General features: G+C 36.6%; 1 protein-coding gene across 1 annotated transcript; it reads left to right on the top strand.

The window, feature by feature from the left end:
• Window positions 1–8,011: 8,011 nt before the first annotated feature.
• On the top strand, window positions 8,012–11,776 carry LOC135624695 (sulfate transporter 3.1-like). The gene is made up of 12 exons (XM_065128576.1): window positions 8,012–8,392; window positions 8,478–8,685; window positions 9,154–9,325; window positions 9,545–9,610; window positions 9,770–9,883; window positions 9,966–10,082; window positions 10,156–10,282; window positions 10,362–10,648; window positions 10,725–10,915; window positions 10,986–11,071; window positions 11,165–11,241; window positions 11,341–11,776. The coding sequence occupies exons 1-12, from the start codon at window positions 8,038–8,040 to the stop codon at window positions 11,521–11,523; spliced, it is 1,983 nt and encodes a 660-aa protein (XP_064984648.1). The 5' UTR covers window positions 8,012–8,037; the 3' UTR covers window positions 11,524–11,776.
• The last annotated feature ends 5,550 nt before the right edge of the window (window positions 11,777–17,326 follow it).

Below are 17,326 nucleotides of genomic sequence, written 5' to 3'. Positions count from 1 at the left end.
TATATATATATATATATATATATATATTCTCTCTCCTTTTGAGCAACAAAGTTGAAGGATTCTGATCACATATGTGGCTGAATTATATTCTTCAGGGACAAAGTAATCTTGAAAGGTCAGATTATGTTAAGTACGAAGTAGTCTTGGCTTGTCCGCTCAGTGTCTTGTTCTCCCCATCACTTACCATCTTCTCACTGATTCCCATGGCCTACACTGTTCATCATGTTATGCGCCTAAGGGACTGCAACAGTGTCACCACCTCTCAATGCGGGACCAGCCATTATACTTCACATCTCTGCCACGGATTCCATCTGGCTTCTGCTCAGACGCCAAAGGGAAGCATGTTCGTGTTGCATGCACACGTCTTAAAGCTCACAAAGCTCAATTATATGATCCATTTTCTTCACTTCATTGCCAAGAGCTGACTTTAGATCGTTCATGTACCCAATGGGTGGATGATATAGAGCATGCCCGCGTTGGCTGTTGGCCCGACGACCGAGCTAGCTCCATTGATCACGGGGTCTTCTCTCCTCCCACTATAGCCACCTCCATTGTTGATGCGCGTGCGTAAAAAAGGTGGCTTGATGTGTGTGTCTCCCTGTAAAGGAGGGGCCTTTGGTGAACCCACAATACGAGTGGAAGTTCCTCCCCTCCTCGTGTTCCTTAATTCTCTCAGAACAGTCACAGTGACCGGATATAGAGTGAAGCATCCCATGATTGCAGCATAGATTTGTGCTCATGATGGAACAATTAATGTACTTCTCTTTCTAGAGCTATAATTGATGTGACTAGATCAACTGATGAATTGAGTACTCCTCTTGCTTTAAGCTTGTGCAAGCAATTATTGCCCAACTCAGAGGTGGGAAACTATTGTTTAGATACGAATCGAATCCTTATAGGTGGACACGTTTCCCACTAAGGATCATGTCCTTGCTCTCTTAGGGAAAGTGGGAAGTGAGTGTGGAGGGAGAGGTTGAAACTGGCTTCGTTCTACATCTCACTCGTTTCCTGGGGGAGGTTTTACTCAGCTTTTGGTTTATCCAATCATATTAGCAGCTCCATTATTGTGGCTATCACTATAACTTACCCTTGCATGCATATCATGCTATGTATATCTCGAAGGAGCCAGTAGCCCAATGTGCTTTCTTTCTTTTTCCATTCACCTTTTGTGATATAGTGGATATCAACAAATCTAATGACCAGTTCAAAAAGCATGTCAAAAAGGAAGAGAAGCACTAATCTACAGTGAAGATAAAACTCGAAAGGTCATATTCATGTTCTTCTGCCACTTGATCAGCAGCTTTGATCTGAGGTAGGCATTATTTTGTTGCATCAAGTGGAGCAGTAATAATTAACCAAGAAGCACTTATCTGAGGCAGCCATCACCTACAATTGTCCCAATGAAGCATGTGTTGCTGCAGCAGTTTGCCAGAGGATGAGAACGAGCAATCCGGCTTTCTGGCAATTCACTTCAAGGGACATATAATAATCACCAAAAACAACCAGTAGGTGCAGTCACAAAAACCTAAATGCATATATTCGAGAGAAAGGTCAAAGAGGACAACTTTACTGAAGAAACTGTCCGTTCCTTTTGGCATGAAGAACAATGTTGTGTCACCCATGGCCAAGATCTCGACACTGATCGAGTCTCTGCATGTTGCCTTTTCACTGCACCCATTATCTTCTCTATCATCTTATTATTGGTTTTTACCTAAAACTCGGAGAAGGGAAAGAGAATAATAGACGGACTTTAAACTATGTTTTGGATTGATGCAATTTAATTTTTAAAACAATGAAAAGATCTATTATATTCTAAATAAATCTTTTCATCCTAATTTATTTATTTAAATCTAAATCTTTATCTTTTACTTTATCTAATCTTAATTATTTAAATTAATCTTAATATACTCCCTTAATTCAAATAGTTGTAACTTAAAGTTATCTTCAAGGTAAAATTTTTCTTTTACTAAAGTTTTTGTGAATATATCGACAAACTCGTCTTCGGTATTGCATCCAATATTTTTACATCTTTAACTTTTTTTTTAAATCTTTAGGAATTATTTATCTTCACTTTTCTCAAAAGACTCATGAGAGCTATTTTTTTTTAATGTTTGATATTTTTTAACTTGTTACCCTTTTGAATGTTTATAAGTTATCATCCTCATTTTTATTACTGCTAATGCTCTCTATTTTGGTAGCGGTAGATAAGAAAAAATCTAAAACTTCTTGTTTCTTTGATTTCTCATTGCTTTTATTAGAACTTTCATCAACTTTAATTTTATTCTAAGACATCATCTTATTAGTTTGAATTTTGAAGAGTTTGTCGTGTGAGATAGTTTGTATAGACCCATAAAAATTTAGATAATCAAAACTTTTATATTATAATGTCAATTCATTTAACAATAGCATCTAAGTAGAAATCTGAAAATAATAAAGGAAACATTTTATTTTTTGTCATCCTCATAATTACTATCAATTTTTTAATTTTATTATCATAAATCAAGCATTTTTCATCATTAAAAATAACATAATATCCTTTTCTCATTAATTTCCCTATACTAATGAGATTTTATTTTAAAATAGAAATAAACATTATATCATTGATAATTTTTTTCCAGATTTAGCGTTCCTTTTTCTTCCACTTGAATCTTATTGTCATTTCCCATCTGTACTATTAATTTGACTAAATTATCAAGCCTTTGGAACAAACTTCTCCCTTATCTATTACTGAATCTACTATCAAAAACCAAACATGCTATAAAAAAAAATTATCCTTTTTTCATCATTATTTTTCTCATAATTTGTTTGATTTCTATTCCAATAATTTTTTTCAAGATGACCATTTTTTTTTCAATAAGATTATAGAGGAACATTTTGGATTTTTATTTTTGTACTAGTAATCTTTTTCAATATGTCTAATTTTTTTGCAACAAAAACATCCGACGGGTTTCTTTGTTATCTTCGTTCGTGTTCCTCTAACATTTATTTGATCGATCATAATCTTTACTATTTTGATCTCTCCCTTAAGATATGACTTCTAAATTTTTAATTTTAGTCTTTCTGAATTTTTATTTTTAGTCTTTCAAATATATCTTCATTAAATAGCATGTTATGAAGTTATATATAAAGATCTATTTATTTTTTATTCATGAACTAAAAGGGAACCTATTAATTCATAGATAATGTACTTGTATTTTTAGCTTCTTCTACAGCGGTAGAAATCATATCAAATTTTAAAAATAAACTATCATATCCCGGATTTATAAAAAGAATAATAAATTAATATTTTATTATTCATAATTTACATAATAAACTTCCTATTTTTTTAATTTTGAATTCAAATCATTATCTTTATAATAATAAATATTCTATTAACTAGAAAATGATCATATTTTCTTAGTAGGGTCACAAGTTTCTTCCACCCAAGCTTCAGATATATTACACAGTAGTAGATTACTCTGAAAATAAATATAAGATAAAAACATATCAGCAACCACACATATTGGTAGGAACATCAGAAAAATCATAAAAATAATCTTTAATATTCATAAAATATAAACAAATATCAATAATTCAATAAGAAAATATATCGATTTATCATAAAACTTATGCATAAGAAAGACGATGATAATTTCTTCCATAATAAACAAAATCATATAGCAGTCACATGCAACACATACATAATAACTATATAATAAAGACGTACATCACACCCGATAGTGCACTCTCCTGGATGAAGAGGCATACTCTATGGGATTGATTCCTCCCAACAATAGATGGAGATAATCCATATCGTACTCCCAACAGTAGATGAAGTGGTATCCCCCCCTGCCCAAGTGAGGACACGTTCCTCCCAATAGCAGATGGAGGAATCATCTAACCATCACGTCTGATGGCCCGCTAATCCCCGAAGGGAATCGCCATACCTACCCTCGGCAAGGGATACATAAATATCAATGATCATTCGTTTACACTCATCTATTCACTTACACATACATCAAAAATTTAATATGATTAAATATTATGAGAGACTGTACTTGATGTAAATATGCTAAACTATGTTCATTGGTGGCTCCGCACTATGATGGGCTCGTATCTCTTTTCATTGGTTGCGCTCCTAATATGAACTACTAGTCTAGTCACATCTACTATATGATACTAATCATATCAATATCATAAACATAAGAAAATAGAAAACCTATAGTCATTTTCAAATGACATCTTCAGATAAAACCTTTAAATTCATCAAATCATAAAGGCATGAAACATCAATCTCTCAATAGTCCTCAATCAACTAAAACCCTAATTTGAATAACTCAATTGACTTAAACCAAACTCAATTCGATTATGGTCTAACCGAAACAACCTTAAATCCTTATAGAACTAGTCTAGAATCACCTTAGACCGGTCTAATTTAGATTTGATTGATCTCGATTAGGTTAAATAGGTTTAAACTAGTCAAGTTAGTCTGGAATCACCCTAAACCGACTTTAACTAATCAAACATATCTGATTTAGTCAATTAATAAGCTTAAACCAATAGGGAGAAAATTGGACTATGTCGTATAGTGTTAACCCAGACCGAACCAACCCACCTGAGTCTTGAACGGGTCACATACACTGCATATACTTATTCCAAGTACTAGGTTGAGTTGAGGTACGACGAGCTATATAAAAGAAGTGACGATATGTCTAATACAAATCGCGTAGCTGAGCAGGCTTAACTTCATGGACTAGGCTAAACCTCACTTATAAGTTGGGCTAAGCTTTACCATTGAACTAGGTCATGTTTGGCTTGCGAGTTGGTCCTAGACACATGAGTTGGGGTCGTATCTGATCACATAAATTGGGTTGTACCTAGCTACATGAGCTGGCCCATGCTTGGCCACATGGTTGGGTCGTACCTTACCATATGAGTTAAGTTATATATGGCCACATGGATTGGATCGTACCTAGCCACATGAGTTGGCCCATGCCTAGCCACATGGGTTGGGTCATATATGGTCATATGGACTAGATCGTACTTAGTCATATGGGTTGGGTCATGCCTGACAACATGGGTTGGGTCATACCTTACCATATGAGCTGGCTCATATCCGACCACATAGGTTGGGTCATGCCAAGTCACATGGGCTAGGTTGTACTTGGTCACATGAGCTAGGTCGTACATGACCACATGGGCTGAGTCGATCCAGTCTGACAGATTAACTTGACTTAAGTCGGATCCAAATTAGACTCCTCTTATCAAATTAGATTTCAATATTTAAAATTATTAAAGAATGACTCAAATACATTAATAAAAATTTTAAATTCATAATCTTAAATTTAAAACTAATTAATTATAAAAATTCACATATAATTTTTGAAACATAGATATATCTAATTAAATAAATTAGAACTATTATGCTAATCTAAAAATAAGAATTAAATTAATATTAAATTTCACTTAAGCTTAAGAGATCAATATAAATCAAATAATTATTCTAATATCATAAAATAATTATCATTATTTACTAATCATGAATTTCGAAATTAAAACATCATTATACATAAAAAATTATAATAATCTCAACATTAAGATTTCAAAATATAAATCAAAACTAATTAAAAAAGAAATGATCCTATATCTCTTTAATTATCTCTTCCTCGATATCATCTCCTCAGGAAGTCCTCTCCTCGATCCTCCCATTGTTAGACTTAGTGGGGAATGGTGGAGAAGTAGCCCCTTTATATAGAAGAAGATGAGATCTCCTCGAAAGGTAAGTAATAATTTAATTTTTATTTTTAATTTATTTTTCTTTTACTTTCACACATAAAGGAAGTAATATAATATTCATTTCTTATAGTTCACACACAAAAATAAAATGTAAACTATTTCTTTCCTAAATATCAAATCACTCATTAGGAAATAAATCAATTAATAATTTAATTGATCAGTAGAATTCCTAACTTATCCATGTGATTAAGGAAACTAAATTTAATTATTTCCTTAACTATAATACATAGATATATAAGTTAATAATAAAGCAATACATTATTTATAGTAATTAATTTATGTTAAAAAAGAAACTATTGGTGATTACATAAACTCTGTAAAACCTTTTCTACTACAGTTTGATTCATAATTGATTATATTTTTTAGAAGAAATTAATGATAAATTCAGAATCTTTTATCATAAAAGTTTCAAATTCATATTGAAGAATTTGAAGCCTTAAATTTGTTACCTTATTTGTGCCTCCAAAGACACTTTTTAATATTTTCCAAACTTTTGTTGATGTTGATGCCATCATGATTTGGGGAAATAAAGGCTTATCTATTGCTTATTGTAGCATGTAGAGGGCTCTTACTTCTTTCTTTCTATATATTCTCATTCATCTGATTTTTTTGATCATTAGTAATATTAGGATCTTATAAATCATACTTAACCAAATCATCTTCTACTAAATTCATAATCCTTATAAAATAAATAAATTTTTTATCTTAAAAACTTAAAATTGATAATTATCGCCTTTGAAGATAGGAAGAAGTTGATTAGAAATACATACTCCAATGATTACAATCTTCTTTGTTCTTATTTTTTGATCTACTAGTCTTCCCTTATTTTTTAATCAATGTACTCATATTGATATTTTTCGAACCAGGCTCTAATATCACACTGTTGGCTAAGAGAAGGGGAAGAGAATAAATGAGCAAAATTAGGAATATTTTCAATTTATAGTGCTTTGAATTGACCAAGAACTTTTATTTATATTGACTAAAAGATAAAGTATAAATTTTTTAAAATAATAAAAAATCTATCATATCTCAAATAAAATTTTTCATCTTAATCTATTTATTTAAATCTAAATCTAAATCTTTTATTTTATCTAATCTTAACTATTTGAATTGGTCTTGTATACTTTTTTTACTTTCTTCATCACAACCTTTTAGAATCTTGTGCTAGAGGTTTATCAAAGAAAGCTGCTTAGCGAACTCATTGAAATCGAGGATTATAACCACGCATTCACGTACAACTCTTATCACTGTGCTTGTCGTCTATCCAACTATGAAGTCAAAAGACGCATAAAACTAAACCCTTGTTGTCGAATCCTTCTATGTTGTTTGAAACATTGCCCGAAAGCAGTAATCCATGATACAAAAGATGATCTAAAACCCAACTTAGATGTCTTAATTAATCTTGCGTGATCTGTAAAGCAGTGTTCTGGATATCTCTTACAGTATAAAATGGCTAAATAGCAGGTCAAAAGTCAAGAATTAGGTAGCCAATAACCAAAAATTTACAGATTCCAAAACTATTTTTATCAGCATTGACTTGATTGATCCTTTCAATATAAAGATAATGCAAGTAATTGAATAGGGACTTCGACCTACCACCTATGAGAATTGCATATATTCATCCTTTCTAAAATTTCTTTGGAGGAATCGTTTGACATTATTTTTTTCATTTTAAAATATAATTTGAAAACCCCTTTAAATGAAGTGTTTTAGTAAATGTCACATTTTAATTATCTATATATAATAAATTTAACCACTTTTATTAAGCATTTTATTATCAGAGGTAGGCAAGTCCACGTGCAATTTGAGATATCACTAATCTTGTTCTTGAAATCTACCTAAAGCACAAAGCGCATAAATTGGATTACGTCCGACTTTGCATCTCCGGTTGACGCGGAGTCAAAATTGTTGACTCTCACAGAACAGTCAACGTCAGTGGGGCGTGTGACAACCGCCGTCGCGTCACCTTCCCACGCGTTGTCAAGCCCACGGGAGCTTCGGCACTTCCGTTAATGAGAGAAGCTGTGATGCGTGGGTCCGCGATCCCGTACCGAGCCATCAGAACCAACCACGTAGCTTAACTGCGTGGGTCTCACCGTAGCACACAGGCGGCAACGCGTTAGGCCTGCGACCCAACGTGCAATTCCGCCGCGTGTCCTTCAACCACCTGCGGGCCCACACCCCACGACTCTTTCCCTCTAAATAGCTGCCCATCCTTCCCCTCGCTCATCGGCGCTCGATCTTCTCTTCCATCTCCTTGCAATGGTGACGGTGGAGAACTCCGATGCCGTGTTCCCCGCCGGGACCGTCGAAGGGGTAGAGTTCGCGCGGCGCGTTCCACTCCCACCCCCTCGGCCATTCCTAGACACCTTGAGGGCCAACCTCAAGGAGACTCTCTTCCCCGATGATCCCTTCCAGCAATTCAAGAACGAGACGGGGTCAAGAAGGTTCCTAGTGGGATTGAAGTACTTCTTCCCGGTCTTCCAATGGGCCCCGAGATATAACCTTAGTCTCTTAAGGTCGGACCTCGTTGCGGGGTTTACGATCGCCAGCCTTGCCATACCCCAAGGGATTAGCTACGCCAAGCTCGCCAACCTGCCGCCAGTCCTAGGCCTATGTGCGTATATCTTGGTTTGGATTGAAGCTGTTGTGCGATTGACGTAAGACTCGATCATGTATGCTTGCTGTTGTTGTGCATGCAGATTCGAGCTTTGTGCCGCCGATGGTGTACGCAGTGATGGGGAGCTCGAAGGATCTCGCAGTGGGGACTGTGGCGGTGCCATCGCTGTTGATTGCGTCGATGCTGGGAAAGGACGTGCCGCCGTCGCAGAACCCGACACTGTACGTGCACTTGGTCTTCACCGCGACGTTCTTTGCTGGGGTCTTTCAAGCGTCCTTGGGGCTGTTAAGGTACATGGATTCATTTCATCTTTATGTTTTGATGTCTTTTCCTGGCATGAAGTGATCTGAAAACCAAGCCATGTTATGGATGCATGAAGAGCTCGATCGGGGGTACAGAACTAAACAGCTGCATGAAGAATTTTATGTTCTCTTTTTTCTCTCTTTTTTGCGTCTTGAAGAAAGAAGAGTTGTATATTGCTATCATGAATACGAAGATAAAGACCTGAAAGGAACAGATCAGTATGCTAGTGTCGAAGTGCTTTTACATTTGTTAAAAGGAAAAAGAGTTCATGGAGGATTAATTGGAGAGACAGACGATGTTGTCGTGGAGGCCTCACAGACTAAACTGTTTCCGGAGAGGAGGTGACCACTGAGGAAGTACTTAGACATGCACACATACATACCATTTTTTTCTTTATTTTATCTCTTTAATAGTCTTTCATTTGGCTTCAATAACTTTAATCTCATCAACTTCAGGCTGGGTTTCATAGTTGACTTCTTGTCGCATGCGACCATCGTGGGATTCATGGGGGGAGCTGCCACAGTGGTGTGCCTTCAACAGCTGAAGGGGATGCTGGGCCTCCAACACTTCACCACAGCTACTGACCTTATCTCGGTGATGGAATCTGTTTTCACACAAACCCATCAGGTTATTGATCACCTCTCTTCCTAGTGACACTGATCAATTCCAACTAAGTACAGTTCATCCGACTTTTACCGGCACATGTTTTTCTTATAACAAAGAATCTCATTTTTGTCATGCCACCACTTCAGTCTCGTGCATATTTGACCTTTGAGATTAATGGAAATCCTGCATGTCACAAGGTCTCCGACGAATGGTGATGGTTGTGGTTCCTTTTTCTTGCAGTGGAGATGGGAAAGTGTGGTTCTCGGCAGCTGCTTCCTGTTCTTCCTCCTCCTCACACGCTTTTTAGTAAGGAGTCACTCTCACATGACTGTTGACTTGCTCTCATCATTCAATGAATAGAACAAAGCTATGATGACATTATCATTCGTCCTTCCTTCCAAATCATTGGTAATATTATACTTCTATTTCTTTGTCTAACTGTTCAAATATTTTTGCTGTGATCAGAGCAAAAAAGGCCCCAAATTCTTCTGGATCTCCGCAGCAGCTCCATTGACGTCGGTGATACTGGGGAGCCTCGTGGTGTACCTCACCCATGCAGAAAACCACGGTGTGCAAGTGGTGAGTTCTCAGTCCCTCTCCTCGAAACGACAGCCACTAGATATAGATCATCCTGAACTCAATCTGGGTCGTCATCTTGAAGATTGGCTACTTGAAGAAGGGTCTGAATCCACCATCACTGAGCAATCTGGTTCTCTCAGCACCGCACATGATGGTAGCACTCAAGACTGGCATCATCACCGGGATCATCGCCCTTGCGGTATATACTTCCTCATGATGCATAACATACCATCAAATTTGGTGGAGAAAAATGACTTTGATGTGCACTGCAGGAGGGGATCGCTGTGGGGAGGAGTTTTGCCATGTTCAAGAACTACCATATAGATGGCAACAAAGAGATGATCGCCTTTGGGACGATGAACATCGCCGGATCTTTGACATCCTGCTACCTGACCACCGGTGCGTTTCTCTGCAGGCATTTAAGTTTTCTAGCTAGCTACTGTTTAGGAGTTGTGATCCCAATGCTTTGTACGATCAGGGCCGTTCTCGAGGTCGGCGGTGAACTACAACGCCGGCTGCAAGACGGCGCTCTCCAACGTGGTGATGGCGGTGACGGTGATGGTCACTTTGCTGTTCTTGACGCCCTTGTTCCACTACACTCCTCTGGTGGTGCTCTCCGCCATCATCATATCTGCCATCGCCGGTCTTATCGACTACGAGGCGGCGCTGCACCTGTGGCAGGTCGACAAGATCGACTTCTGCGTCTGCATGGGTGCATACTTGGGCGTCGTCTTCGGCAGCATCGAGATCGGGCTTGTCATTGCCGTACGTTCTGCGTCGCAATCTATACTGAGACGACATCAGGACAAGCATAAGCTAACTGCATTAGACGCTGTTGCAGGTGGCGGTCTCCATGCTTAGGATTCTACTCTTTGTGGCGCGGCCGAGGACCACCGTCCTCGGAAACATCCCCAACTCGTCGACCTACCGGCGCATGGATCAGTATTCGGCGGCGCAGAGCGTTCCCGGAGTGCTCATTATCCGAATCGACGCTCCGATCTACTTTGCCAATGTGAGCTACTTGAGAGAGAGGTAAGGCATGCATAAATCTCATGTCCTGTAGTGATTGAATTATCTGATGGATATGGTTTTCATTGATTAGGATAACAAGGTGGATCAACGAAGAGGAGGACATGCTAAAATCCAAGGCAGAGACCAGCTTACATTACGTGATACTAGATATGGGAGGCAAGTGTTTCCTCTTCTTCTCGCTTTCGTGAGATTCGTGATGAATCGATCCAGTTTTGCTTGACATGTCACGACACTCCTCATCTGCGGCAGCTGTGGGTAGCATCGACTCAAGTGGGACTGGCATGCTGAAGGAGGTCAAGGAGAGTTTGGGCAGAAGGGGCCTTCAGGTACTGAGCTCTCTGGTGGCTCAATCAAGCAGGATGCTTAATCCTGATGCATTTATGTGACCCGGATTTCACCTTGATGCTTTGATGATTATCCATCAGCTGGTGCTGGCAAACCCTGGAAGCGAGGCGATGAAGAAGATGGATAAGTCGAAGGTGCTCGAAACCATCGGTCAAGAGTGGATCTTCCTCACCGTGGGCGAGGCAGCTGCTGCGTGCAACTTTATGCTCTGCACATGCAAGTCCGGCATGGTCGATGAGGCAGAGCGCGAAAACATCGTCTGAGAGCGTGGATGGAGTATATATATATATATATATATATATATATATATATATATATATATATATATATATATATATATATTTGTGTGTGTGTGTATGGAAACCAAAATTGAAGTGATGGTTTCGTGCGCCAAAAAGAGGCAAAATGTTGGCAAGAACACGAAGCTCTGTTTACTCCTGCTTTCTTGTTCATACTTTATGTTTTCGGAGGAACATCACTGAATTATCACTGAATTATCTTGAATTGTATCAGAAATGTTGTCTGTCAATCTCCTTAGGCCTCATTTTCTAATGGAAGAAGACTCCTGCCATCACAAGGAGATTTTATATGATAGCAGCTAAGATTTTCCACGAGGAAATCTCGTTGCTCTATTGAGAAATTTTTTTTCTCGTAGCTTGTATAAATAGGGAGTATATATCAAACACAAAAATATCTTCTTCATGCTTCGTTCTTTCATGGGATCATAGCCTCTCTTGCCTTAGCAAGATTTCCTCTTCCTTCCTTGCTATCCTCGCTATCTAGTGACAATGATTACTCTGATCTCCTTGATGACAACAACTTTGATCTAGGTAGTCCATCTTCAGTATATGCACCCTTGTTCTCTATTACATGACACACTCCCATCTTCTCTGCGTTTCATGCTCATCGTCGATCTCTTGCTCATTCTCCTCCATCTTTCATCGACCCATAGCGTCTCTCGTTGGGACGATGATCTCAATCACCTCCCGCCCATGACACTCATTGCATGCTGCTAAAGAGTGAACCCTGTTAGGAATGAGTCGACACTAAGAGGGGGGGTGAATTAGTGCAGGTAAAAACTTTGATTCGAAAATCTTTCGTTTTGATTAAACCTATTTCGGAAAGATATTAATTTAAAAGCATAGGAGAGCATAGTGAAAGCAATAAGAAGGTAAAATAATTTATAGTAAAGGTAAATTGCTCAAAAGAAAATGTAAACCGATTTTATAGTGGTTCGATCGTCGTGACCTACATCCACTCCCGATTCCTCTTCACTCGAGGCCACCGGGTTCCACTACCGGTCTTCCTTCAATGGGCAAAGACCAACTACCCTTTTACACCCCTCTTCTCCTTTTCACAGGGTTAGGAGACAACCTTTTACAAGTACTCACTCATCTCTAAATAGAATTCTAAATTTAGAATTAGAGGAGAGGATCTCTCAAGTGATTACTATAACATTTTTCCACTTTTAAATTCTCTGTGCTTGTGTTTGTTAACTAAGGACGAGAGAGATATTTATAAGCTTCAAGTTGATTTAAACTTAGAGCATAAAAATATCTCATCCTTGGTTTTCGGTGTACTGGCGGTACCATCGCCTGTGCTGGGCGGTACCACCGCTTACAGCACTAACATTGGGGGGTACCACCGCTTGACACCCTGCCATTGGGTGGTACCACTGCCTGATAGTCTCTCGGAGATTATGTCTGGACGGTACTACCACCTAGACTGGTGGTACCATCGATTGACACAGTCTCGAAGACTGTGCCATGACGGTGCCACTTGTTGGGTCACTATTTGAGCCTTTCACTTGTCCCAACACAGCTCAAACTTGGGCCTAATTGACCCATAATTGAGCTGGCCCAATTTCAATCCAATTATGTACTAACTACGAATTTTAAGATATTCACTAAGCTAAATAAGTCCGTAAATCTAGGTTTCTTCCAGCGAGCTTCCAATGATCTTCCGGCGAACTTCCGACGATCTCTCGGCAATGTTCCAATGGACTCCCGGCAAGCTCCTGGACTTCATGATGATTTTCTTGGCAAGTTCTGATGAGCTTCTTTGGCAAGCTCCTGGACTTCTCAATCAATTCCGGCAAAACTTCCGATGAATGTCTAGACTTTCGATGAACTCTCGAACTCCCAATGAAATCTCGTTTTTGACTTTGGGACTTCATTTTGCTTTATGCCTTGATCTCTATTGTAGTTAATCCTGCACACTTAAAACCTACTTCAATCTAGATAATTATTATAAAGCTAATCAAATGTTGTTCGGCATGTCATTGGTTCATCGGCGCTTCATTCGAATCTTCAGCGTATCATCCTTTCTTGTGGCCTATTGCCCAATTGGCCAATTGACCTCTGCAACTCTGATTTCCTTAGCACAATTTTCGCTCTTCTTAGCCCGATGCCCGAACCCATGGCCCGAAGCCTTATGCCGATACGTCGATCGATCCTTCGGCTCGACGTCCAATTTTCTGATAGGTTTCTCTCTGGCCCAACATGGTTTTTCTTGCTTTAATTGTCTCACTCTGATCGAAGCTTCCTACGTCACTCAAAATGTAGATTAAATTATAAACACTCTCAATTGGTTTCATCATCAAAATTCAAGATTCAACAATCTCTCCCTTTTTTATGATGACAACCAATTGATAATGGAGTTAACCTTAACTCTCCCTATCATGATGACATATTGATAGAACATTGAATTCAAGTTGAATTCAAGTTAAAGCAAATTTTAATCATAAATATTTACAACACGTCACCATAAAATCATACATAATCAAAATTTCAATACATCATTCTATGCATAATCATTATTATAACTTCTCCCCCTTTGTCATCAACAAAAAGGAGAAATGCATTTAGCAAGTTTCAAATCTCAAGTTTTATCATCATGGAAGCTAGCAATAATTTTGAGTTTTGTAAGTTTGTAAATTTTGCTAGATGTGCAAGTTAGCATGTTTTGCTTCTTGAGATAGGCAAGATAGCACTTTTGCTTCTCTTGAGATTGTAAGCTAGCAATTCTTGATGATGTTTAAGATAGCAAATTCTACATCATGCAAGCTAGTGAATTTTATAACATTTTAGAACATGCAAGCTAGCAATTTTGAGATATTCAAGAAAGCAACTTTTGCTTCTTGAAATATGCAAGTTAGCAATCTTTGCTTCTCTTTTGAGATGAGCAAGCTAGCATGTTTTGCTCTCTTTGTGATATGCAAGCTAACAAGTTCTAATTTCTTCTTGCATATATCATCATGCAAGTTAGCAGATTTTATCTCCTCCTTTGTCATTAACGAAAAGAAAGGAAGAATATAATTTTGTAATTCCTTTTCCCTTTACAATAATTTTCAAAGCATGACAAAGATAAATAACAAATTTACATCAATATTTCAATCATTATTCCAATAATAAAAAATAAAAGATTAAGTCATGATTTTTGACATATCTCTTCTTTTGTATATAGAAGGAATGATAGGGAAATGATTTTGATTCAAAAAGAAGATTTAAGTCTAAAAATCGAGAAATCAAGATCATGATCCGAAAAATGTATACGAAGAATTTATATATTTGGGAGATCTCACATGTCTGAGTTTATCATTCAAGCTAGCAAATTTAGTTCTCTTGAGATACTAGCTATTTTCTTTCCCTCTTTGGTTATTGTAAACAAGAAAGAAGAAGGGAAGAACATAATAGTGTAAATGTTCAAGTTATCACAAAAAAATTAATTTGGTAATGAGAAATACAAAGGAATATCAATAAATCATGACATGAAAGATATTAATATCAAATCATGAATGTCACAAGATATGATTGATTTCAACAAGTCTCTTCTTTTATAAATAGCAAAAAGAAACATAGGAGATCAATTGATATAATATCTTGATTCAAGAAATATCAAGTTATAAATATCGAAAAATCAAGATAAAGCTCATTCATATTCAAATCGTCAAATCAAAATTATTTTCAAGAGATTCATAAAAAAGACATAGATAGATTCATTAATCTCTCCTTTTTGAAAAATCGATAAAGTAGAGAAAAAAATTATTTTTCAAGGAGAAAGCTTTCCTTTTTTAGTGTTTCAATTCATATAAGCATGCCCTAAATTTTTATACCAAATAAAAGTAAGAATCAACGTTTAAAACCAAAAAAGAACTTTCAATCAATAATCCATAAATCACAAGAATCATCATGCATAATTTTGAAATATAAACTCATTAAGTATAATCATTATGCATCATTACTTTGGGCATGATACCAAAACATGGTTTTAATTTTTCAAGGTATAACATGCACAATTTCAAATTATAAACTTATTAAGTATGATATCAAACATTTTAACATTTTCATTAAAACATCAGTTTCATTGAACATAAGGCATCTTTAATCAAAATCGAAAAACAATATGGAAATCAACATAATACACATTATTGCTTCTTAAAAACATACATAAGATTAATTTTATTAGATATGCAAGTATTATCACAAAACATGCAATTGTCATCATCAAAATAATATATATGTATATATATTTAAAACTAATCATGAAAGCACTAAATAATTTCATGGCAAGGAAAAAGAGATTCGATTGAGTCGCTTACCTTGTTGACAAAAGCCGTCAAAGTGCAGTTCACCACCTTGCCCTTATTGGTTTGCTCCTCGTCTTCGGATGAGTTTGATTCGTCTCAAGCCGCATTGAATGTTTTCTTCTTCTTTAGCAACTTCCTCTTAAGTTCATTTTTGTTCTTTAATTCTTGTTTCATGAACTTTTTAAATTTTACAGTGAGAATTTTAAAGTCATCATCATCATCACTTGAGTTATCACTCAAGTAGTATTCTAGTGTTCGAAGTGCCAAATCCTTTCTGTTCTTTGGAATATTGTTCTCATGTTCATTTTGTTTCATATAAGTCATTTCATAAGTCATCAAAGACCTAATAAGTTCTTTAATCGGAAAATAGTTCAAGTCCTTTGATTCTTGTATTGCCGTTGCTTTCGAATCCCAAATTTTAGATAGTGATTGTAAAACTTTATTCATAAGTTCAAGATTTGAAAAACTTTTACCAAGAGTTTTTAGACTATTAATGACATCCGTAAAATGGGTGTACATGTCTCCAATAGTCTCGCTTGGTTCCATATGAAATAATTCAAAATCATGCATCAAAATATTTATTTTAGAGTCTTTAACTCTACTAGTGCTTTCGTGTGTGATTTCAAGTGTGTGCCAAATGTCAAAAGCCATTTTGCAAGTAGAAACCTGATTGAATTCATTTCTGCCTATAACGTAAAATAGAGCATTCATAGCTCTAGCATTTAAAGAAAGAATTTTCCTTCTCCAAATCATTCCATTCATTCATTGGAGTAAATCCATGGAAAACTGTTTTCAATAATATTTCATAAATTTAAATCCATGGAAAGCAAAAAATCTCTCATCCGAGTTTTCGAATAAGTGTAGTCCGTCCTATTGAACATGAGAGAACGAATAATAGAAAAGCCCTATTGAAAATCAAAAAGAGCTATTTCTCTTGGGTATTAAACCAAACGAGAAAAAACATAGCTCTAATAGTAACTGTTAGGAATGAGTAGGGACTGGGGGGGGGGTGAATTAGTGTAGTGGTAAAAACATCGATTCGAAAATCTTTCATTTCGATTAAACCCGTTTCGAAAAGATATTAACTTGAAAGCGTAACGGAGTATAGTGAAAGCAATAAGAACATAAAGTAGTTTATAGTAAAGGTAAATTGCTTAAAAGAAAATGTAAACCAATTTTATAGTGGTTCGGTCGTTGTGACCTAGATCCACTCTCGATTTCTCTTCAATGGGTGAAGGCCAACTATCTTTTTACACCCCTCTTATCCTTTTCACAGGTTTAAGAGATAACTTTTTACAAGCACTCACTCCTCTCTAAATAGAATTTTAAACTTAGAATTAGAGGAGGGGATATCTCAAGTGATTACTATAGAATTTTTTCACTTTTAAATTCTCTATGCTTATGTTTGTTAACCAGGGATGAGAGGGGTATTTTATAGGCTTTAAGTGGATTCAAACTTAGAACCTAAAAATATCCCA

Source organism: Musa acuminata, chromosome BXJ1-3, assembly GCF_036884655.1.
Source record: "Musa acuminata AAA Group cultivar baxijiao chromosome BXJ1-3, Cavendish_Baxijiao_AAA, whole genome shotgun sequence".
Classification (NCBI taxonomy): Eukaryota; Viridiplantae; Streptophyta; class Magnoliopsida; order Zingiberales; family Musaceae; genus Musa; species Musa acuminata.
Note: the sequence above shows the minus strand (reverse complement) of the source record. Positions and strands in the feature narration are given on the sequence as shown.

Excerpts from the sequence above, each read along its gene's own strand:
- LOC135624695 (XM_065128576.1), top strand. The coding sequence starts at position 8,038 with ATGGTGACGGTGGAGAACTCCGATGCCGTGTTCCCCGCCGGGACCGTC. Across the intron at positions 10,283-10,361 it reads ATCCTGCTACCTGACCACCG|GGCCGTTCTCGAGGTCGGCG; the intron begins GTGCGTTTCTCT and ends TTGTACGATCAG. Across the intron at positions 11,072-11,164 it reads CGTGATACTAGATATGGGAG|CTGTGGGTAGCATCGACTCA; the intron begins GCAAGTGTTTCC and ends CATCTGCGGCAG.